The sequence below is a fragment of the Oreochromis aureus genome, linkage group 23, assembly GCF_013358895.1.
Source record: "Oreochromis aureus strain Israel breed Guangdong linkage group 23, ZZ_aureus, whole genome shotgun sequence".
In the NCBI taxonomy this organism is placed as follows: domain Eukaryota; kingdom Metazoa; phylum Chordata; class Actinopteri; order Cichliformes; family Cichlidae; genus Oreochromis; species Oreochromis aureus.
In genome coordinates, this window is record NC_052963.1 from 17,894,413 (window position 1) to 17,918,918 (window position 24,506).

General features: G+C 41.1%; 2 protein-coding genes across 4 annotated transcripts in view; one reads left to right on the top strand and one right to left on the bottom strand.

The window, feature by feature from the left end:
* obsl1a (obscurin like cytoskeletal adaptor 1a) lies at positions 1 to 21,596 on the top strand. Its single transcript, XM_039606679.1, has 26 exons — positions 1 to 998; positions 1,104 to 3,462; positions 4,864 to 6,126; positions 6,935 to 7,204; positions 7,491 to 7,751; positions 8,201 to 8,506; positions 9,477 to 9,743; positions 9,830 to 10,105; positions 10,523 to 10,637; positions 10,858 to 11,018; positions 11,214 to 11,486; positions 11,590 to 11,865; positions 11,946 to 12,221; positions 12,305 to 12,580; positions 14,438 to 14,713; positions 14,802 to 15,071; positions 15,163 to 15,429; positions 15,505 to 15,774; positions 15,893 to 16,159; positions 17,976 to 18,242; positions 18,355 to 18,467; positions 18,596 to 18,749; positions 18,919 to 19,080; positions 19,428 to 19,532; positions 19,633 to 19,899; positions 19,977 to 21,596. Exons 3-26 carry the CDS (start codon positions 4,938 to 4,940, stop codon positions 20,249 to 20,251), a joined length of 6,639 nt encoding a protein of 2,212 aa, XP_039462613.1. The 5' UTR covers positions 1 to 998; positions 1,104 to 3,462; positions 4,864 to 4,937; the 3' UTR covers positions 20,252 to 21,596.
* Positions 21,262 to 24,506, bottom strand: part of ctdsp1 (CTD (carboxy-terminal domain, RNA polymerase II, polypeptide A) small phosphatase 1) — a 20,173-nt gene continuing 16,928 nt past the window's right edge. For all 3 annotated transcript variants that reach the window (XM_031729624.2, XM_039606680.1, XM_031729623.2), the window contains one exon: positions 21,262 to 24,383. In XM_031729624.2, the coding sequence (XP_031585484.1) occupies positions 24,255 to 24,383 (129 nt within the window). In that variant the 3' untranslated portion in view covers positions 21,262 to 24,254. The remainder of the gene's footprint in view (positions 24,384 to 24,506) is intronic.

Below are 24,506 nucleotides of genomic sequence, written 5' to 3' on the forward strand. Positions count from 1 at the left end.
TTGTCTTAACAAACAAAAACATTTATCTGAAAATAGGTATGAGTACTGGACTGAAAACAGGTTAAAAAATTTTAAAAAGCAGACAATGTGCATAGAAGAACGTTGAAATACCTTCAAAAACCTGGAGAACTATTGCTCAAGACCCCCACTATAAAATTAAGAGGGTCACTGGAAGCAAAGACTTGCAAATTAGGAATGAGTCAGCCCTGTCACGCGGTGTTCAGGTCACTTGAATCGGGACTTTGGGACAGTGTGGCAGTGTTTGTTGAGAAAGCTTTTCCTAAAAAGGAAATGTTACTCGCATTCAGACTAAAGCTGCCTGAATTTCCCCGAAAGAGAGTGGAAGAATGACCTCCAAGGTCACAGTTAAATGGTAAATGGACTAATTCTTAAATAGTGCTTTTCTACTCTTCTGGAGCACTCAAAGCGATTTATACAACATGTCTCATTCACCCATTCGCACCCATTCATACAAGCACTTTTCTCTATTGTGATAATGGTGATGATATGAACTGAAATTTTGGTACAGATGGTACAGCAAACTGTGCTCACAGACAGATTTCTACAAGTACGCACAGAGATTTCTCCAGATTCTCTGAATCTTTTGATAATATTATGTACTGTAGTCAATTTTATAGACACTGTTTTTTACAGAAAGGCAAACCTCTGCTCACCTTTACTTCTGAGAAACTCTGCCTCTCTAAGACGCTCTTTTCCTAGTCAGTCATGTTACTGACCTGATCCCAAGCAATGTAATACGTTTCTCCAGCTGTTTCTTTCCTGTCCTACTTGCTTTTCTAGCCTTTTGCTGCCCAACTTTTTGAGACATATTACTGCCATCAAAGTCAAAATGAGTCAGTAGTTTTTATGACATTATAAAGGCAATAAAATATGGATTTCTTTGGAACTTTTTTGGAGTTGTCTCACACATATAAACAGAAGTTTTTTTTTCCCCAGCAGGCTTGTTGGTTGCATGGAAAAGGCGGAAGAGCTTAAATGTGGGTGATCACTTGACTCTGTTGTTGTTGATGTCTGTGTCTATATCATCTGCCAGTTCAGTACCCCTTTCATTTTCCGTACACCTTCACTCTTGTCTTTTACAGCAGTGATGAAGTTCGAGAAGGATGAGGTCCGGTCTGTCTACATGTGCGTGCCTCCTCTAGTCTCTGGGGACATAAGTACTTCATCCTGGGACCATAATGTTTCTGTAGATTCCCAGTAAAATCAACCATCTTAATAAGACTGCAATGACAAACAGTTTAGCAGTGATCAGAACTGAACTCTCTTTTGTCCAGAGAAGGCCACACTTTTCCAGAATGATTATTCTATTTTGATTTCATGCTCTACAAATAAGAACTTAACACATCTAATGGACAGTACTGAAAAACAGTCCAGTATTTCTGTGTATGGCTTTTAACTTAGTGTTGCACAAAAGGCTTTTAACCTTCTGAAATCTAAGCATTCTCTCTATATGAATATTTTTATAACTTTAACACAGCACAGAAAAATAGTTTCCTTGGTTTGAAACGAGGATGATTGACATATTGTTAAAGACCCCAAGGTCTCAGTCAATCCTCTTCAGCTTTTGATATTGAAACCCAATCTCAGGACAAAGAGCAGAACTGTGCTTTTAATTCCTGGTACACCTAACAGCTGTGGGGATGACCGCATGGATTGTAATGTCAGAGGTATAAGTAGCCTTAAATGGGGCGAGCAGTGTGGTGTGACTCCTCCAAATGACTGTGGTATTAATTCATCTGTTCAGTGATACATGCTTGATAGATCACATCGCGTATTTCATTTAAAACCCTATAAATATGAATTTCTCATCATTATACTCGCACTTTAGGAAAGTTTAGTCTGTGCTTGACATGGCATTGTGTGTTAATTCAGCGCCGTCACAAAGGGGTCGAAGTTATGTGACCTGTATTCAAGGTCAAATATCCGTGACGACAGGTTGCATGCAGTGTGTATCTGTGGCTTCGGCTGTCCGAAACGCTCCACTTGAAGAGATAGGGCAGAGAGCTGTTGTCTGAGAATGCAGGCAATATGTGTCAACACCAAATTCAAATCTGCCACGGAAGGAGACAATTGATAAGTGAACAAGCACCCGTGCTCGCAGGGGGAAATAAAAATACTAAGATGATGACATGGATTTAGTGTTCATGTACTGCTCACCTATACTGTGTATCTTTTAGACACAACTGGAGAGCTGATTAGTTTTTGATCACGTAGTTTGAAATCTGACTCCAGTTGTATGTTACGCATCTTGTTTCATGTTTTAAGTTTTTCCAACAATTTATAGTCTTCTGAATGACTTACCTGTCCAGACTTGTACCATAAAGGGGCCTGAATTAAAATAAGTGTTATCACCTTATGAAATTTTTCGTATTATTTCTCTTCAAATCACAGTGTTATATAACTCATTTATCACTGAGATGAGCTGAAATACAAAACATACAAACACTTTTCACACACAAAAACAGAGATGAAGCGCAGGGCGTGGAGCGTATTAATATGAGTTGTTAACACTGCTTGGTTACAAAAAATTATGGTAGTTACTATGTTACAATTGTGTAACATTAACTGATGATGCAGTAAAAAGGTAATAATATGGCCATGTATCCAAATGCCTAACCCACCATAACATAGTCTTTTATCTGTTTAGCGTGAATTGCATTATCATGACACCAAACTCTTTGTTTCGCTTCCATCTGTTGATCATCCCTCAGTATAAACCATTTTCTAATGTGTGACACTAATTTGACCCTATTTATGGGTCAGCGTGACTCATGAGGCAAGGAGCTCCAGCAGGCAGGGCGTCCTTTCTCTTCTAAAGGTTTAACTCAGGATATCTTTTAAGCTGAGTGATCCATCGCAGAGCTCGGCCCCCTTCTATCTTTAGTGAACCATAGCCTGTCAATGGAGAGCCTAACTTTATCTGGCTCACTGTCATCGAAGCTGCTGGTATTTTTAGGGGGTGGCTTGCAGTGGCAGCAGCTGCAAAAGCATTTACTGCCCCCCACCACCAATTCCAGCTAGCTCTCTCTCACACCACACTCTTTAGCTATTGGACAATGACAGTATCAGAGCTGACGCATAAACCAGGCACTCAGCTGAAAGGCTGTGGTCATTTTACTCCTTGCCACCTGCAACCCAACACCAGACTGAGGGGACACAACTAAGATATTACTATGACTCTGGACCACCAAATGTGAATGGAAGATACCATTTTTCTCAGCTGCTTTGGTGTTCAGTGACCAGCAGGCGCTCCAAACAAGACAAACCAGGAAAACAAGGAACATGAGCTGAAGACTCTAAACGTGCTTCTTGAATGCTCACAGAATAAAGAAAGCACCAAAGATCATCCAAGTGAACTGATGCCAGCTTGTATTTTTAAGAATAACATTTTAAGGCATCACAAGAGAGACAAATGCTTTAAAGACAGCATCTCTTAAAGCGGTAAGTCTGAACTTTAACGACACAATTAGAAACTGTTGAGCTCTTTTTTGTGTCACTGTGTAATTCTCTCCTGAAAATGCCGGAGGAGGATCTTTTCTTTACATGTGCCAACAAAACATTCGAAGACTGACTAAGCTTGGGATGTGCCTCTACCTGTCATAAAGTTGTATGACTTTATGCTCTTTAGATGATTTCTAAGCGTGATGTGTCACAGAGAACAAATGGCTGCCGTTCTTGATGCAAAAAGAAAGGTGGTGACAACACAGAGGAAACAAATGAGCCATGAAAAGAGACAAGTGGCAGCTGCATTACAAATGGAGGCTAAAGCTTTAGATCTGGGATGTCAAACTCATTTGACATTGTGTTTATCTATAACTAAATAACTTTGGCTTAGCGTGAATGGTAATGGGGCAGGTTTTTATCAGTCATAAAGGCTGTAAAACCTTTGAAAATACAGTTATAAGCCAAAATCTATTACCTCCTTCACATTTTCAAAAGCCGTCAAGTGGGCTCGATTGGAGTCCTTGCCGGGCCAATTCTGGCCCCCAGACTTTATGTTTGACACCCTTGCTTTAGATACTGAATTGCTTAAGTTGTTGCTAGAATGTTACAATGAGCTGACAAAGAGAAGCCAACAGTAAGAGTGCAAACAACATTCTGTACACATGAATGTATATAAGGGATTAGTTGGTCCTAGTTAGTGACTGCAGGTGTGTTTGTGTGCTATGTGACACAGAGGCTCCAGCATCTTTTTTTGGACAGACTGCTTTATAAATACACTCTTCACTGAGCTACAGCACCAGCTGTGAGACAACCAAGAGTGTTTGCTCAATATCCACCTCGTAAAACTACTAAACTTCTTTACTTCAGCTTTGGGAACTATACTGAGTATTCTGAAAATTTTTAAAATTTGATTTAATTCAGTTTTATTTAAATAGTGCCAAATACCAACAACAGTCACTTCAAGGTACTTTATATTGTAAGGTAAAGACCCTACAATAATAGAGAGAAACCCCAACAATAAGAAGACCCCCCACCCCCTTGAAACAAGCACTTGGCGAGAGTGGAAAGGAAAAACTCCCTTTTAACAGGAAGGAACCTCCAGCAGAACCAGACTCAGGGAGGGGCAGCCATCTGCTGCAAAAGGTTGGTGATGAGAGGAGGAAGGCAGGACAAAGATACACCATGGAATAAATAGATATTAATAATATTATTGTATTTTATAAAACTGTTCACTCTTCATTCTGCTTTCAGTTTGAGTCAGATTACTGATGAACCCATCTGGGACACAATGAACACACAGTTACTGTTTAGATGGTGGTTTGGGGTTTGAACTCAAAAGCTGCACTCATGGCAGATTTTAATCAGTCTACTAAACTAATAATCTTCTTTCTCTTTCAGCTCTTCACAAAACATAAGAAGATCATTTTGAAAAGAAACTTCTTCATTCGACCCAAATAAAAGGTGACATCACCATGGATATTTTTGGTGGCGCACCTCGTGTTTTAGGCTATCCACGTCCTGTAGTGGCCCAGTGTGGAACAGATGCAACACTGAAGTGCCAAGTCGGTGGAGACCCACGCCCAGATGTGATCTGGGAACGCAAAAATGTCCAGATCCTGTCTGAAGGACGCTACAAGATCTCAGAGGAGGGAAAGGTTTACTTGCTGACCATTACCAGAGTGACCCAGCAGGATGCTGGCCAGTACATCTGCAAGGCTAGAAATAGCATAGGAGAAACCTATGCAGCAGCGTCCCTTAAAGTTGAAGGAGAGGCCCAGCAACAAGATGAGGACGCAAGACAGTTAGTGGTCAATGGTGGGACGCAACCTATGCAAGAAAACGGAGAATTTGTGGGACACCTAAATGGCTACAATGCAGTGCAAAATGGTGAACACTGCAAGGCAAATGGAGGGGAACTGAATGGAGGATGGAACAGCGGGCTAAGCGAAAAACAAGCAGAGGTTGATCTAACATCTGATGACAGACCGCGATTCCTCATCAAGCCCCTGTCTCTGCGTGTGGATCGGGGCGAAGACGCAGCCTTCTCCTGTAAAATCTGGGGGACCCCTCTGCCAGAGGTGATTTGGGAAAAGGATGGGAAGAAACTCAATGACATCTTTGAGAGTTCTCACTTCAGCATGAGGAATGAAGATGGTGGCTGGTTCCAACTCAAGATATATCGGACGCGTATGCCCGACAAAGGCGTCTACACCTGCAAGGCCGTCAACTGCCATGGTGAGGCCCTGGCTGGGGCCGTCCTTCTTGTCGAACCTGTACCAGAGCGAGGGGACAGCAAAACATCCTCGACCGGTCACACTAACAGCCAGTGGTCACCAAAGCACAGGGGTGGGAGGCCCGGTTTGTCAAGGATCACAGCAGAGCCACCTGTCGATGGGTCAAAAGTAAAGAAATTTGCAGTAGCGGAGGGGAAACACGCCAAGTTTCGCTGCTTTGTAACAGGGAAGCCAAAACCTGAGATCATCTGGAAGAAAGACGGAGTTCCCCTAGAGCCCGACAGACGTCATCTGATATTTGAGGACAGAGAGGGCTACTACACCCTGAAGGTGCTGTACTGTAAAGTGCAGGACACAGGGTTGTATGTGTGTGCAGCATCAAATGCGCTGGGAAACACCCTAAGTGCCGTTCACCTGTCTGTCAAAGGTATGGCAACCTGTTCTTTTTTCTGCAATCTTCATGGAAGAACATGACATGTGATATTCTTCTAGAACAATATTTAACCCAAATAATGTTAGTCCTCTGTGTTCATTGAATGCTACAAGTAAATGGAAAAAGTGATTAAAAGAGTAACAGAAAACCACAGAAGGTGATTAACATTGGAACATTATTATAAAACCTCTGAAAATAACCACCTAGATAACACTTCATTGTACCAAGTATTATCCCTTAAAGTGGATTAAATCGTCATTTCAGATATCATGAATAACACAAAATAAACGCCTTTCTTTTCAAGACATTAGTCGCTGAAAATGATCAAATTGAAATGAATATCTATATGTCCAGTTACAATAAATGAGGGCATATCTTAAACCATACTAATAAAACTGCGCATGGGTAAAATGCTATGTGATTCATTCTGCATCTGTGAGCTGCCTCTACCATAAGAGTCAATTTAGTTAATGGGCTCAACATGCCAGTCCTTAACATACAGATATCATGAAGAAACATTACCACTGCTAATGTGCTTGAAAACTATTATATGGTAGCAAAAGAGAATCAAAAATAAAGTGTTTGCACTAAAATTTTTCATTTCCACACATTACATTTTAGTTATTATTTTGAGTTTGAGTTTTTCTAGGCCTGCTGCCAATGCAGTGAATTTGAGCTGTCTCCTAAATCTACGCTAGCGCTGCGAAACAGCTTCTTGTTTGGCATCTCCATTAATCCTTGCACATATATATGTACGATTCATCCACTTTGGACCAAAGATAATGTTGTCCTTATTCTTCAGGCCCTGCCGTGCGGTTCAGGCGCCCGTTAAAAGACGTGGAGGTGAAAGAGCGGGACGTTGCCGTGCTTGAGTGTGAGGTACCTGATGAGTCACTCCCAGCTGCCTGGTACCTGGAAGACCAGAGGCTGATGCCCAGCAGTAAATATGGGATGGAGCAGAAAGGAACCAAACGAAGACTCACTATTCACGATGTGGGAACAGACGATGATGGAGTCTACCTGTGTGAGATGCCTGATGGAGCAAAGAGCATTGCTGAGCTCTCAGTTAAAGGTACACTGTGAAAAATAGGCTACGGTGCATCAAATTATTGTAAAAAGGGATAGTATTTCTAGGACTAGTACTTCAGGAAGACAAAATTTTAATGCACACTTGCTTTATCGCATTAACTTAATGATATCCATTCATGTCATCATTTCAAGCTAAATGATCTCTGTATAAACACCTGCTAGCACAGTGTGTGGTCGAAAGGGGAAACTACCTGATGCAGCTTTTAAGCTTATTTCGAAAAACAATTTGCTAAAGAAATTTAAGTATGCATTAATTTTTATCCTTACAGGTACTATTGTTCGTAAGCTTCCACGAAAACTGGAGGTCCTAGAGGGTGAGAACGCAGCCTTCTGCGTGGAGGTGGAGAACGACGACATGGAGGTCCACTGGTTCAAAGACGGGTTGAAGCTACATGAAACACACCAAACAATCCTCAAGTCTTTTGGCAAAACTCACATTCTGGTCTTTGTCAACGTGGCCTATCACGACTCGGGAGTTGTGACATTTGTCGCAGGACGATCCAAGACTTCATCACGCCTCAAGGTCAAAGGTAATTTAGGAAACACTTTGTGTAAATGTTTGTTAAGGTTTTTTGCTTGATTTGAAGAAGGTTTGAAGGTTGTGTTTGAGATTTAAATAAACATTTATTTCAGGTTTATTTGTTGCAGGATCATTTGGGATTCAAGAGTTTTTAAGAGTCTTTTGTTGCATCCAGTAGTGTTTTTGCTGGCGGTGAGAGTGGGAACTCTGATGGCAAGTTTATTTTTATAAGGAGTCATATGCAAAAATTTTGGCTCACTTGTCAAAATGTATTAATTTGAAGACATTAAATTGTATTTTTATTTAACTATTTTTACATTTTTCTAATAATACATTACAATTATTGCTTCTGGTTGTATACTAATTAACTAACTAGTTTCAGTGAATTTAATGATGCCTTCTGACAGTCAGCCTATCAATCCACCCTTATTACATTCTTTATTCTTCGTTGTCTTTCAGCCACACGACACTGCCCACCTATCTGTCCGGTGGGAGTCAAAATGGATGTAGACAGACCCAACAGTGCGCTGCTTACCTGGGATCCCGCCCCCAGTAGTCAGACCTCCACCCGCTCTGTGTTTGTGCTGGAGATGCAAGAAGTGGGTTCTCAGGAATGGCAGAAGTGTTTCACCTCAGAGACCGCCACCTCAGCTGAGGTCACCGGTGACATTGTACCATGCGAGGGCAACTACCGTTTCAGAGTTTGCTGCATTAACAAATATGGACGAAGCGGCCATGTGGAGTTTCCCAACGTTGTCCATCTGGGTGAGGAGCACACTACGGCGACAGATTTTACATACGGTTTATATCATTTTTTTAAAGTTTTACTTGAAACTCTTCTTTCAGGTGAATATAATTTCATTCAAAAACACTACAGTTTATTTTAAGGGTAAAAAATATGAAACACAAAATTGTATACATTTTTAGGTAGAGCGTTTGTTTTTTTAACTTGCTGAGTAACCATGGGCATATAAATGTTAATAATTTTTCTTTTTTTAGTTATGGTTATTTCAGTTATATTGTGCTTAAATTTGTTGTGGGTGTTTGATGTGGTCTCCAGTGTGGCAAAGAAAAGTGTTAAGGTTTAAGCGAACAAGGACAATGTAGTTATATTTATCAGTGATAAACGTAGATATTATGTAGACTGGAGTAAGAGAACTAATATGAAACTATAATGACAAGCAAACAGCTGACAGTGCTGTAAAATGACAATTTCCTTCTGGTAAATTTAACTTCCAGCACTTTCCTGTAATTTTCTAGAGTGTAAACTACGCATTATTTGTTGACTAATAGTGTACGACATAGCATATGTTTATAAGACTAAACTGAGCAATTTAAAAATATGGACCAATATTTTTTTTCTTTCAGACACCAATGATAAAATGACAATGAGTTTAAAAATAATCTTGTTTTAATGTCCCAACAAGTCGTGTATTACTCATTTATGCACTGCCAGGTCTGCTTGGATCAGCTGGTTGATGTTTTGTGGCAGTTCAGACATTGTTGCCAACAGGGAAGTTGCAGAGCGCCCTCTGCTGGAGGACTATGCAAGCTATGCAAAATCAACACTCATAACATGGTGGAAAGACATTTTTTCCTGTCTCTTCTTTACTTTTTAATTCTGCTGTAAATTCTGATGCCAATATATGTGCAAATAGCTAATATCATTAGCGCCAACATATCTGTCAGGCTTAATTGACTAATACCTGTACTGTACTTCTTCTGTACTTCCTAGTTCCTGGGCCCAAGATCCTCAGCCGCCTCCAAAGCTGTGAGGTTGTAGAAGGACAAGATGCTCGCTTCTCCATTGAATTGTCTGCCCCAATGGTTGGAACCTGGTTTCTCAATAGTGCTCAACTGCAGCACGGCGGACGATATTCAATACAACACAATCAAACAAAGCACTCAGTGGTGATCCATGAAAGTCGCATGACAGAGGATGAAGCAGAGGTCACCTTCATAGCTAACGGAGTCAGGGATTCCGCTGTGCTCAACGTTAAACGTAGGTGTAAAAACCTCTGAAAAACCTGTGATTGATGCTTTTTTTTTTAAGTTTGCTTATTTGTGTGTTCAATTTTTTTTCAACAGCTGCTGTGATGAAATTCAGTCCTCTGTCAGAGTTAGACAGCAAGAAAAAGGTGGACATAGGGGATGCCATTGTACTCTACTGTGAAGTCTCCCACCCGTTTGCAAAAGTATCCTGGTTCAAAGATGGCAAGGAGCTTCAGGTCTCAGATGGTCTAAACATCCAGGCCGATGGGAATATGAGGAGGATCGTGATCCAGTCAGCTGAGGAATCTCACTCTGGAGTTTACACATGTGAAACTTCAGGGGATGTCATCACATTCAATGTGGATGTTGCAGGTAATTGGTTTATGAACAGATGACATGCTGATGAGCTTCTTTAACATTAACATAGATATTAACATTAACATGGATATTAATTGACCATTTTGTTATATTTACTTAAAGAATCACATGTTAATTTTCTTATACAGAAAATTTCATACTTAATATACTCTCTGGATTTCATATCATGAAAATACTGATGTTTCTTGGATTATTAAGTGACACTGAATCTAAACAACTGTGTCTCTGACTGATTTTTATGTCTTGTAAGAAACCAAAACCTTGTTTAAAACCTGTGCTAACACATTTGGACCACATCTGGGCTTATTATTAAACCATACCAACAACTGTTCCAATTTTTAGAGGGCTACTTCATGTAATACCTTGAGCTCCAGCCCTTGACATGCAGTCTTCCTTCTACCCTGTTTTCAGGTCCTCCGGTGGAGTTCAGTCCGGTCGCTGAGGATGAACTTCATAAGAGCAGCATGGAGTTGGACCCTGTGGTGCTGGTCTGCCATGTCTCCAGAGATGATGCTGAAGTTGTGTGGTAAGACAATGACTGAAGAATTCCTGTTTGCAAATAAAGACAGATCTGTAGATCTGTAAAGTCTGTAGTCTTCTGTGTTTCCAGTATCTAACGGTTCAAATACTACCTGCATAATTTTGTTTACTGCACAATCAACCTCTTAGTAGGACACAGGTTTTTTTTAATGTAACTAAAACAAACTCTTTGAGACTCTTTACGGTTATCTGTGTCTGTGTCCCAGGTATAAAGACGGCTGTGAGATCAAGCCCAGTGACAACATAACTCTGCAGGCAGAAGGAACCATGAGGAGGTTAATTATCCGCTCTGCAGAAACCTCGGATGCTGGAAGTTATACTTGCCAGGCAGGAAGCAGCAGCATGGAATTCACAGTCAATGTCCGAGGTACACTGACCTTTCTCCTCCAACTCCCCTTGGTAAAAACAAAAGGCATTTAACAACATATTTTGGCTGTGTTTTGGCCCTGAAGTTTTAAAATGGCAATAAAAAGATTAAAGGTGGCATTGTGGAACAACTAGATTATTAATTCATTATGAGCATCATTTGACCTCGCTCTTATTACTCAAACAAAAAACACAGAGCCTCCAGTGATGATAGTGGAACCTAAAGACGATGTGGTGATGGAGAGCTACATCTCAGAGGAGATCCACCTGCAGTGCGAGCTGTCTCGCTCCAGGGGGAAGGTGCGATGGTTCAAGGATGGCCTGCAGGTGGCAGAGAGTGAAAACATCCAGCTGATATCAGAAGGCCCTTACAGGAGGCTGACAATTCTCTGCAGCTCAGAGGAGGATGCTGGAGAGTATGTCTGTGAAACAGATGGAGACTCCGTCTTCTTCCAACTTGGTGTTAAAGGTAAAACTTTAGTGCTCACCTGTTCTAACAGATATCAAATTGAAACAGAGAATCTATAAAATAAGTTTAAATGCTTATTTTTAATATCTTTCACTTGTACTAGATCCACCAGTAAGAATCATTTATCCCAGTGAATCAGAGCTGGAACTGACTCACTTGGCATCAGAGAGGCTGGAGCTCAGCTGTGAGATCTCAAAGGCGGATGCTCCTGTGCGCTGGTTCAAAGACGGTCTAGAAGTAGAGGCAGGGCACAACTTGATCCTGGAGGTGGACGGGGCCCAACGGAGGCTCATTATACCCATAACCACTGTGCATGACATGGGGGAATATGTATGTGACACAGAAGATGACTCTTTGGCCTTCCTAGTAACTATTACAGGTAAACAGGCATACATTCAGGCTAATTACATTTTAATTACATTACATTTTACATACTTTATTTCTCTTTGCTTCATTTAGAGCCACCAGTAACGCTAACTTGCGCCAAAGACACAGCTGACAAACTGGAGAGTCTTGCTGGCAAACCAGTGATTCTAGAGATCGAGGTGTCCCGACCAAATGCAGAAGTCAAGTGGCTGATAAATGGTGAAGAAATTCAGCAAAGCAGCAATGTCACCATCACAGAAGATGGGCTTATTCGTCGTTTGACAATTCACGCTCCCATTCCTGAGGATTCTGGCAAATACACTTGTGACGCTATGGATGATAAAATTGATTTCCAAGTTAAAGTTTCAGGTAAGATGCAGCAATTGCCTCGGTATGAGTTTTCTGAGCCATTGTGACATTTTAGAGATAAATGTGTAATTCTGTGTCCTCAGAGCCACCAGTGAAGATTTTAAGAAAGTCAGAGATCAAGAACAACCAAAAGTTCCTGATTTCTGATGACATTGTGCTGGAGTGTGAGCTCTCCAGAGCCAATGCTGCCGCCAAATGGTACAAGGATGGCTGTCGTGTTCAGGGTGATGAAAGGTTCTGTGAAGAGGAAGAAGGTCCTTTCCGCTCGCTCGTCATCCTTAATGCTGAACTCGAAGATTCAGGAGAATACTTCTTGGATGTCAGAGATGACAGTATCAGCTTCCAAGTTACAGTAGAAGGTAAGGTTAATCTGGCTGAATGTATTTTTCTTTCTGTTTTAATTTTTTCCTTAGAAAGCAGTCGTGCATATTTGTTTAATAGTCATATTGAAATACATATCCTGGTCAAAAAGGACTCCAAGTTTCCTCACATGGTTACTGCAGGCGAAAACGATGCCATCCATGGTAAATACAGTCCCAGTCAAAAGTTTGAGACCACTTGGAAATGGCAAAAAATCATATTTTGCATGGTTGGATCTTAACAAGGTTCCAGGTAGAGCTTCAACATGCAACAAGAAGAAATGGGAGTGAGACAAAACATTTTTTTGAGCATGCAATTTATTGAAAACAACACTTAAACTGAAACAGGCTGTTTTACAGGAAAAAGCACCTACTATGGCGCGTAAAAAACATCACAGGTGGGATCTGCTTGTCATGCCAGTAACACTGGAAACCATCAGGACCATCATGGTTACATTTTTCTCATCAGAAAATAAAACTGTCTTCCACCTTTCAGTGTCTCGTGTCCAAACAGTCCAAACGGTCAGTTCTGTGGCGTTCAAGGAGACGAGGCCTTTGAAGATGTTTTTTGTTTTTGAAGCCCTTCAGGCTCAGATGCCATCTGATGGTTATGGGGCTGCAGTCAGCACCAGTAACGGCCTTAATTTGGCTCAAGGATCGTCCAGTGTCTTGACGGACAGCCAATTGGATCCTCCGGCTCAGTGCTGGTGAAATGTTTTTGGGTCTTCCACTTGACTTTTTTGTTCATAACCCTCAGGATCATTTAAGAAATTCCAAATGACTGTCTTACTGCATCCCACCTCAGCAGCCATGGCACGCTGCGAGGGACCCTGCTTATGCAGTTCAACAACCCGACCATGTTCAAAAAGGGAACGCTTTTTTGACTTTGCCATCAGAACGTCATGACAGTGTGACTACCTGACAGAAAATGACATTGAATCCACATTTTTGCACAGATTTGGCCTTTTAAATCATGTGGTCCTATTGATCAGCTGTAAAACAGCCTGTTTCAGTTTAAGCACTGTTTTCAATAAATTGCATGCTCAAAACAATTGTTTTGTCTCACTTTCATTTCTTTTTGTTGCATGTTGAAGCTCTACTTGGAACCTTTTTAAGATCCAACCATGCAAAATATGATTTTTTGCCATTTCACTTTTGATTGGGACTCTATCTGGTTAGACACCATGTTACTAAGATTTTTAAGCAAAGTAAAATAGCCTCACTTTTATTTGAACTTAAGAGGCATGAAATTAGAGGTTATACGGGCCATTATATCTTTACGCCTGCAGTTTAACTAATAGGTGTTTCATCTAGCTTTATTGACACATAGAACTGGGTATCATCTGCATAGCGATGCAATTGTATGCTATGGTTTCTAATGATACTGCTTAAGAGGAGCATTTATAATGTAAATAGAATTTGTCCTAGCACAACTGGAACTCCCATCTACATGAACAGAGACTCCATTCTGTCAGAGGCCATGAGAAGGTTATTCATAACCTTCATGTCAGTGCTGTTTGCTGTTTCTGTACTGTGAGGAATTCTGAACTGTAAATTTTTTACATACCATTCCAATGAAGATAAGCAGTTAGCTGTTTTTCAAATACTTTTTAAATATTTATTTAAATAAAAGGATAAAATTATTTTTTGAAAGGGATAAGGCTAAGCATCTTGCCTTGGACTTTTTGAAAACATTTCAACGGCAGCTAGTATCTGGCAGGATCAAGCAGTTATAATTTTGCGGGCCTTCCACTGGCATGATATTATCACAAAAGAGCTATCTCTGTATGTACTTTTTTTTTCAAAAGAATATTTCTGGCAAAACTTTGCATGGATAAATCCGTCTTCTTCCCTCAGAGCCTCCAGTGACCATTGTTGGAAACTCAAATGACCTTGAATACCAGGAGATGATGGCAGGCGATGACCTGATCCTGGCCTGTGAGGTATCTCGTGCTAATGCCCCTGTCCAGTGGTATTGTAATGACAGGCTTCTCACCAGTGATGACCGGACCTATATTGAAAGCTATGGGACACTGAGGAAAATCATCATTTCCTGTGTTCAGCCTTCCGATTCTGGAAAGTATGTGTGTGACGCTGTGGATGACAAGATGGTCAGCGTTATACGCATTCAAGGTACAAATCCACAAATTAAACCTTCACAGCTTTAAAGAAGAGAAAAAAGGTCATATAACTTTCTTTTAAAATTTCTTTTCTATCAAAGAGACTCCAGTTACATTTGTGAACAAGGAGGATGACATTGTTGTGACGGGTTACGAAGCAGAGAGCGTGACCTTGACAAGCTATGTTTCCAAGGAAAGCGTTCTAGTGCGCTGGATGAAAGACTGGACGACCGTTGAAGGTGATCGTTACCGAGCACTCATGGAGGGCCATAAACGCACTCTTACCATCGAGCCTTTGAGGCGCTCTGATGCTGGCGAGTACACCTGTGACATCAACACAGACCAGATGCACTTCAGCCTGCTGGTTAAAGGTTAAATTTTTTTTTTGCATTTTGAACAGCTTTGTAGAAAGCCTCAGTCTGGCCTATATTCTCATATCAACTTTGATTTTCTGTATTACAGAAATGAGAATTAAGTTCACAAAGCCGCTTAGAGACACTGTGGCCCACGCTGATGGTATGGTGACCCTTCGGTGTGAGGTGTGCAAGCCAAAAGCGGACGTCCAGTGGTTAAGGAATGGAGTAGAAGTGGTCCCAAACAGGAGATTCTCCATTAGGGCAGATGGAGTCGAAAGAAGCTTGACCATTCATCGTCTATCTCGAGAGGATGCCGGCGAGTATACCTGTGAGTCCAGAGATGACCGGACTGTTGCAAAACTGAGGGTAGAAAGTAAGTATGCATTGAAATAGGAGTTCCTCTCCTCTTTTCAGTCAGGTAGCAGCTTCATAACTTTTGTCTTTTCAGTGCCCCGAGTCATTGAGTTCCTCACTGAACTCCACAACACTACTGTGCTGGAAGGAGAAGATGCCACCTTTAAGTGTGTGGTTTCCCCAGAGGATGTCCAGCTGGTCTGGCTCATGGACAATGAGCCTATCACTCTGGGTGATCGTTTCCAGGCAACCCACAATGGCCTGTGCCACACCTTGGTGATTAAAAAGTGCCAGATGCTGGACTGCTCAAAAATTACAGCAGAAGCTGAAGGACAAATGAGCAAAGCCAGTCTGAAAGTTCAGGGTAAGACCAATCGTCAAGGTTAAAAGAGACATTAAAATCCATCCATCTATCTTCTACTCTTAATGTGTTCTAAAAGTACCAGCAGTTGATCATTTTTTCTGCCTCTTGTAATGTTAAGAGGCTCAGGTTATGTTTACTAAGAAAATGGGAGCTGTTATGGCAGAGGAGTTTGGTGATGCCACCTTGGAGACAGAGATTAGCCTGGAGGCCGGTGAGGTCCAGTGGATGAGGCAGGGGGTGGTTATCCAGTCTGGTCCCCGACACACGCTGGCCCAGAACGGCTGCAAACGCAGTCTCACCATCCACAACCTGACTCTGTCGGACAGGGGGACTTACCGGTGCGAGACTCTGCATGACCGGACACAGGTCAAACTCAATGTAGAACGTAAGTGAACTGCAGCAGGGTATGGATAACACTTTTATCCGGACATGAAAAAAGCATGGTGAAAAATAAACAGGGTGGAAACTAATGACTATTTTTATGGTCCAAAGTTTGGACATATGTAATCAGTGCTGAGAAATTTTAGCAATGTAGTATTTCCATGTGAATTATTACAGCAGTCATTCTGACAGTCAGCATGCTGATTGACTGATCCCCTGCTTGCCGATAATGCAGTTGTGGCATTAGGGTTAGGGTTTCTATCGGACGACTGATCTGAGGTTTCAGTGCCTCTTAGTATACTTTAATCTCAGATATATTTTATCAGACTCATCCAGGGCATTAGGTCTCGAAATCATAGCTAGAGTGGGCTTCAAAATGTTTAGATTAGATTTGGAAACATCAGATTTTTCTGCACCATTTTCTGATATTTTTGATTTTTTTAGTTGAACTCATCATATTTGCTCAAAGCACGAGTGAAAACATTGAATGAAAAAAACATTTTCTTAATTGTTGTGATCAAATTTTCGTGTTAAAAAATATTCAACATGTTTAATTTGTATTTTTTTTAATGCTATAACTATACACAGGGGTGCACATAAGTGGTCCGCAGGTGCGCTTTCGCTGTCAAAATAATAGACGCGCACAAGATAAGAAGTTGCAACGTGCGTTTGCGTACATATTAAAGGCACTGTTTTTGTCCGCTACAGTGGGATTTTCACGACATATTCTGCACCACATCTCTGTGCGTTCATCATTTGTTTGAAGCCAGCTCACCTCCTGCAACCACTTTTCCGAGAATACGCGCTTCTTTTGCGGTTCGGACTCCTTCTGACATTTCTTTGGAGGTGGAGGAACACCAAAGTAGTTGCTTAAAGGAGCTCGCTTCTTCGACATCTTTAAGAGTTCTAAACAAATGTCTGTCCTCTTTCAGAAAATCTTATGTACGCAAACGCGCGTTGCAACTTCTTATCTGGTGCACATCTTTTATTTTGACAGCGAATGCGCACCTGCGGACCACTTATGTGCACCCCTGACTATATACCATCCAGAAACTATTTTTTTCTGTGAAGTGTTTTTTTTATTAGTGTGTGTTCAAATATGTGACTTTATTTTGGAGAAAGCTCATGTTGATTTGAAATGCAACAAGCCTTTTTGTTTATTCTATAAATAGCGAGTGAAGAAATTAACCTAAAATTGCTTGTTTTGACTGGATTTAACTGTTCAAACCTAACCGCTATGTGAATAAATAAGATAAAAGGAGGCAGAAAGAACACTAGCCAGATACTTCCAGTACTTACTCGGCTCTGAAGACTATAAAACAAGAACATAAAAAAAATCAGAAGCCAGTGTACCATGTGACTTTGTGATTGGTATCTCTTCTGACACAGATGAGCTCGGGCCTAGTAAAGAACAGTACACACTGAAGGTGTTTTTCACAGCATGTCAGAGTGCAAAGAAGTACTAAGAATAGCCGAGCTAGACCTGTAAGTGTGAAAAGGCTTCTGAAACACAGCCATACTGTTATTCAGCTGTGTAAGAGAGTGACACAGTGACAGTGGACTGCTCCTGCTGGTGTTTTTGTAACATGATAAACTGGGCTCTGTCTATATTTGCACAACCTTCGGTTGTCCTTGAAACACAATCTTGGCTTTCAAATGCATATCAGCAAAATACAGTTTGCAAAAAAAAGCATTCTCTCAGTTTTTAAAAATAATTCAATGATTTAATAGATATTCATTAGATTTATAATTTGATCATTATGGTTGATATAATGACAGTCCTCACCTCTCACTGCTTTCACTAATCTACTCTTGTGCAGCCCGTAAAATCGCCATCCGCAAAGGTCTGACTGACCAAGAAACCTTTGAACGAGAGACTGCCTCCTTTGTGGTGGAGCTGTCGCACACAGATGTGGAGGGCAGCTGGCAAAAGGACGGCATTCGGGTCAAGCCAAACAACCAGTGTAGGGTGAGCACCAACGGACGAGTTCACGGCCTCACCTTGTCCAACCTTACTCTGGAGGACACGGGCACCATCGTCTTCTCAGCTGAAGGAGTGCGCACCACAGCGAGGCTCACAGTCAAAGGTAAATACAAGCCCCTGAAGCTCACTGGTTTCACTTTTTACACCTTGTTATTCTAAATCATAACTCATCAAGTAGTTCACTGACTGATTGACTGGACTGACTAAACTGACAGAAACACCAGTGTCCATCTTGAAACCACTGGCCGATGCCCGTGTGGAGGAGGAACTTCCTGTCACCCTGGAGTGTGAATTCTCCCGACAAAATGTTGAAGTCAGATGGTTTAAGGTAAAATCAACCAGTAAATACTCTCAGTAATCTTGCCCTTATGTTGTCTTATTATACCAGCAAAGTGACATTTTTAAGAGCGATATAATGCATAAAAAATGCCTTTGACTTGTTTTTCTATGACTCAGGACGGGTTGGAGCTGAAGCCGGGGAAAAACTGTCGGATCTACTCAATGGGTCGTAAGAGGTTCTGTCAAATCCTGCAGTGCTCCCGGGCAGATTCTGGCACCTACACATGCGACACAGGGGAAATCAAAACGTCCTGTTCGCTGGAGGTTTATGGTAAGCCTCTGATCAGATACTGGCTTAACACAACTCATTTTGAACCAAGTGGAGCCAGCGAGTAGCTGGAGTAAAGCTTATACAATACCTCCATCTAGTGGTTTTAAGGAGAAGAACTTCTTTTTTCTTTTGCCATCTGATCTTTTTGCCATCTTTAACTAACTTGCAGAGCATGAGCTGGAGATAGTGCAGGATTTGGAGGATCTTTACATCCAGGAGGACCAGAATGCCGTCTTCATGTGTGAGGTTTCTCTGGAGGACGTGACGGGGGAGTGGTACAAAGACGGCCACAGGATCCGACCAACCAGCTCCATCAAGATCCGCACTGAAGGTCAGAGAAGGCAGACATTTTTATGAGACTTAGAAACCAATCACACAATCATAAATAATAAGTGAGTAAAATACCTTAACCTGCTCCAAAGCAGGTTAAGTTTCAGATTAGAGATCAATAGGTATGAAATTACTGCATACGGACCAATCAGTTCTCCAGAAAAGGCCATCTGTGGCCACCATCTGTGGAAAATCCCTCAAACCTCTTGTTTGGAGAGAAGGATTTAAATTTCTCTATTTGTAGTTTTAGAGGTACCTCTGGTGGTGGCACGACCTTAGAAAGAGCAGAAAGAGCAAAAGACCACTTGCACACTGTTGGGAAGTCTGAGAATTGTTGCTCTCTTCCAGGGACCAAACACTTCCTGCTGATGTGTAACGTTAAAGCTGAAGATGCTGGAGAAATCCGCTTTGTAGCCAGAGATGTTGAATCTACTGCCTACCTTGAAGTAGAGGGTAAGTCAATTTTTTTACCTTTAAAATACTTTACTGGTCTATTTCTTGGTCATGTCAGTGACTTAAAATCATCCATATGTTGAAATTCCTCTCGTATCAGAACTTCCAGTTTCTATTGTAAAGCCCCTGCGAGACAGAACAGCTCTGGAGAAACATCGTGTGATCCTTGAATGCACCGTTTCCTCGCCTCACTGCAGTGCTACCTGGTACAAAGGCAGGGAAGAACTGGTTTCCTCAGACCGACTGGAAATCCTGGCTGATGGCTGCTCCCACAAACTAGTGATTCAGCAGGTGTCTGTGGAGGATGAGGGCACCTACAGCATTGAGGTCGGGGAGCACACCTCCAAAGCCAAACTAATGGTGGAAGGTAAGTTGGGGCGGAAAGCTCAAGCGGAACACCGTAAATGAATTTTCGTCAAACTGATTTGTTCTGTGCTGCTCCAGCCCAGGCTCTGGTGATGGTGAAAGAGCTAGAGGACGTGGAAGTGATGGAGGGAGAGCCGGCGACTTTCCAGTGTGAGTTATCAGTTGCCATAAATAAGCCTCCGGTTTGGACTTTGAATGGAGAGAACCTTAAGCCGGGGCCCTCTGTCCGCCTGGAAAACCACGGGACAGTCCACAAACTCATCCTGAAGAGCACCAACGTGGACATGAGCGGCACGGTGAAGTTTACCATGGGAAAGGCGAAGAGCAGCGCCACGCTCAGCGTGACAGAATGATTGAAACGTAGAAGCATGATTGTGGAAACAAAGTGACTCCTGAGAGAATGAAGTGAAAAAAAAAAAAACCTGTGGAAATTGCCACTAAAACTTTGTCTTTATTTATCCTCAAATTAGACTAAACTTTTTTTTTTTTACATTGTAGATTATATTTATTTGTTTACTTCACAGTAACTTCTTATATTTCAATAAAAAGCTCCCAAATAATCCATGGAACCATTTGTTGGATTTTAAAGCCTTCTCATAACTTCAGAGAAGCTAAATAATGTGTGGAGATTATTTTTGGTGGAAAATATTTTTAGTGGATTTTATAAACTCTTGGAACCACCAGAATGAAAATTCTTTTAACAGAAAATGGGAAGAAATATTTTACTTGGTCAGAACACAGTTCTAATTTTAAACAAAGATGGCAACCACTGGCTATGTGGATGTTTTTTTTTTTTTGTTTTTTTTTTAAATAAATGTTGAGCTCTGTTTATCAAGGCCAGCATTAAATTGCAGCCCTGCACAGCCTTTTCTCAGTTTTCCTTCCTTAAAAATGACTTCTTGACATCTACCCTTCCACTGAGATTATTTCTGATGAGGCTTCAGGGAACAGTAGATGATCAGCTGAAGGTTCAGATGCATCCCTCAGGTCCTGTGTCAGGTCTTTGTTGCCCCCCTCCCCCCGTCTGTTGTTGATAGCGTTTTAGGCTTGACACTTCTTTGATGAGATACACAGAAGCTTGCATCCACAATGTGAAAAAACAAACATTGTTTTCCCATCCCCAAGTCTGCTAGTAACAGAGTGCCAAAAGACACTATTTAAAATGAGTTCTTTGCCAAGCTGACACAACACTGGTTCATCCCTTGCATTAGGTGCCTTTTCCAATACTTGATTGATTCATAAATCAGATTTCAGTTGCTTAACAAGCCAAAAAACAACAACAAAACAACACACCTGCCAAAATCTGGCTTCTTGGAAGGAAAATAAAGAAATGAGGCAACAGGTTGAGACTTTAACACAGGAGGAACATTTAGGATTTAGTAACAGCTAAAAATTAACAAGAATAGTGGTGACGTGGCTCATTGTAGTTAAATCTGGCACGTAATTGACAAAAAACAAGTTATTTCTGTACAAACACATTAATATGGCTTGAAAATATTAACTTGAAAATGTACAGCTTGTGGGGTTTTTGGTTTGTTTTTTTAAAAACAGAAAATAGAACAGCACCTTAGACCATGTTTCCTTAAGCATTTATGGGAGGGAGGGGGAGGGGGGGTGGCATTATTACATACAGTCCATACAGAATTTGGTATGATAAAACAAAGGTCAAAAAAAAAAAAAAAAAAAAAAAAATTAGGTTACAGCTATTGAATCATGAGTACAGTAACATGAATATTCCATATATTAATGAAATTCGTTTGCTTTATTACTGTGCAAAAACAACATATACATATCTACTGAATGTGTAAGAAGTACAGTATCAGCGAATGGGCCCCCATAGTGACACAACCTGTTTTACATGTAATCCATTAACAAGATGACTCCGCGTTCCTATAAATACTGGTCTTTGCCAATGAATTCCAAAACACAAACGGCATCAGTAATTTGATGATGGCTTTCATGAAACACGCCGTTTTAAACCTGTTACCCTGTTATGTGCCTACAACAGTAAGATACTATCTCTTTAGTTATTTGCTGGTGTTTCTGATCCGCATCTCTCCCTCCTCGTACGCGAGGTAACCAACCAGGTCCTGCAAGAAAACAGCAAGAGCAATGTCTTCCCGTTTTGGAAAACATGCTGTAAATATTCTATAAGAGGATGACTCTTGGGAAAAAAATAAAAACAATTAAAAAAGGCAGCAAAAATCAGTTATTATTTAGAAATGAAACAGGCTAATCTTGATTGACAATAATTTGTTAAACATTTAAAAGAGTAATAATAGCTCTTAAGGTGGTGGATTTAGTCACCCCTTCCTCATCCAGGCGAAGTCACGTCACAAGCCTGCCATCGAGGCTGCTAAGTCAAATCCACCACATTCATTCATCAGTGTCAACACATTGTCAACGCAAACGTGGGTCGATCGCACCGATCTGCAAGGCCCGTTAGCAACCGCGTTGCTCCTTAAATCTGATCGGGCAGAATACAATACAGATACACAACACAGATGTGCACAAGAAAAAAGGAAGACTCCACCCCAAAATCATCTCACACTTTCCACTCTTTGTTACTGCTGGTAAACTGCAAAAAAAAAAAATAAAAAAATAAAAAAATAAAAAATAAAAAAAAATCAGTGACTCCTGGAATTCACAGCATGCATTTAACGACTTTGATGAGCAGACTAGCATCAAGCTGTTGCACCCTGCTAGGTTTTTACCTGTGGGCAGAAATACAAATTTCTGCAGTTTTGTGTAAAATAAAATGGACATTTGATGATTTAGCTTTAGATCCGCTGTAGCTGCACTGCCTTTTCAACTTTTCCAGAAACATTTCAAAAATCTGCACACTATCAGATCTCTGCCAGGTTTAAAACATAAGGAAACATCCAGTATGAGGCATCACTAACAGCAGTTTATTGTAGTGTTTAAGTTGTTTTGGGGTGGATAGCTCCTTTAAAACCTGCACTATACTAAACAACACTTTGTTTTCAAAGATGTGCCCTCCCATATACTGGGATACTCGCGGCAGCCCCCCCCCTCCTCAAAACCTATTTCATGACCCAAATTTAGAAATAGTTTCCAGCCTCGGTGTACCGCTTAAAAGACAATTTAAAAGGGAAAAAAAAAAAGAAAAAAGAAAAAAAAAGAAAAGTACTTTGAAGATCATGACAAACCCAACGGTGTCTTTTCTTTTTAACATCACAAAACTTTCTTTTAACCATCCAATTACAGTCTGTAAATACACAGAAGACAATTTCAGGTTTGTGTGTGGCTTTAAAGCAGGAGGCTAACATCTACCAGATCCATTAACAGCTGCTCTGTCACTTTCAAGTGCAGATGGATGGATATTCAAAGATTAGTGTGAGGTTTCTGATAAAATAATGCAGTCACGATCCGAGTCAGTGCTCTGAATCCGACAGATTTCCTTTTCCCGCTGCACAGACAGTAAAAATACTTAAAATCGTGCCCACGTGTTCATCTTTTAAGATGGGCTTAGCATATTAATTTAATCTGCGGTGAAATGGATTATTTTTAAAGTGGTCTGATCACTTTTTATTAGTTCATTTAACAACTTGTAATAGTATCTGAGCTTGCAATGCCAGCTGAGTTTAAAAAAGACAAACCTTTTAAAAATCAGATTCATTCATAACACTGATAACTCATGACTATTAAAAACCCGACCACGTCACTCCAAAAGCTCAAAAAAATATGACAACTGACGATCACATGCTTTTGACTGGAGACAGATAGTGTGATAAAATTAGACTGTGAAGAACATAATGCTATACCAAAATGCTTAAAAGACATCTACAGTACGTATACCTCCCACCTGCCCTTTCAACAATCCAACAGATCAAGAAGCGTAAACCTTTCTGAAACTTCCTGCAAGTCTTGTGCAATCAGGCTGCCAAATCACATCCATGAGAAGTCTAAGTCCAGTACCCGGGTCCAGAGGAATCGTGGCTACAGACCTCTGCTTTGTTTACTCTACTGAAAGTCCGGTGGGGCTGCAGAAAGGCCATTAAACATTCATTCATCCTCTCGTCCATTCACTTGCGTCAGCTGGTTCTTGGAAGGCAACTTGCAGACAGTTTGCTGTCTGACCAGGAGGTGGCAGTGTTGACGCCGTCAAAAAGTCACCAAAGGCTCCTCGATGGTGATCTTGGTTTGGTGTGTGGGACGGTTGCTTTGACGGCTCTGTCGGCTGTGAAGCAGTCTGTGTTCTGGTGGGCAGTGATAGCTGGAGCTGGTGGTGGAGCCTGGCTGGTGTGGCGTTTCTGGGGGGATTTTTTATTTATTTATTTTTTGCTTTTTTGTACGCCGGTTTGTTCAGAGCTGAGATGAAAAAGTCAAACGGCGTTAGCTTGAGGTCCCTTGTTGCTTGAGGACTGTGTAGACGTTATCCACTTTGCTCAGCCTCTCGAAGAACGGGATGAGGTCCAGCAGCTCTGTGTCGGACATGTCATCGAACCAAGAGGCCACAGGCACCTGAACAAAAACATAAGCATCACTGTCGTTGTGGAGATTAAATATAGATACAAATCAAATTTCTTATTCATCTTATTTACTTTTTTAATTGAACAATAAAGTCAAAGTGGGACACTGAAATTT

What these genes read in the sequence shown, in the direction of transcription:
- obsl1a (XM_039606679.1), top strand. Translation starts at nt 4,938, where the DNA reads ATGGATATTTTTGGTGGCGCACCTCGTGTTTTAGGCTATCCACGTCCT. An exon ending in CGTTCACCTGTCTGTCAAAG is followed by an intron (nt 6,127 to 6,934) that starts GTATGGCAACCT and finishes CTTATTCTTCAG; the next exon opens with GCCCTGCCGTGCGGTTCAGG. An exon ending in CATCAAGATCCGCACTGAAG is followed by an intron (nt 19,081 to 19,427) that starts GTCAGAGAAGGC and finishes GCTCTCTTCCAG; the next exon opens with GGACCAAACACTTCCTGCTG.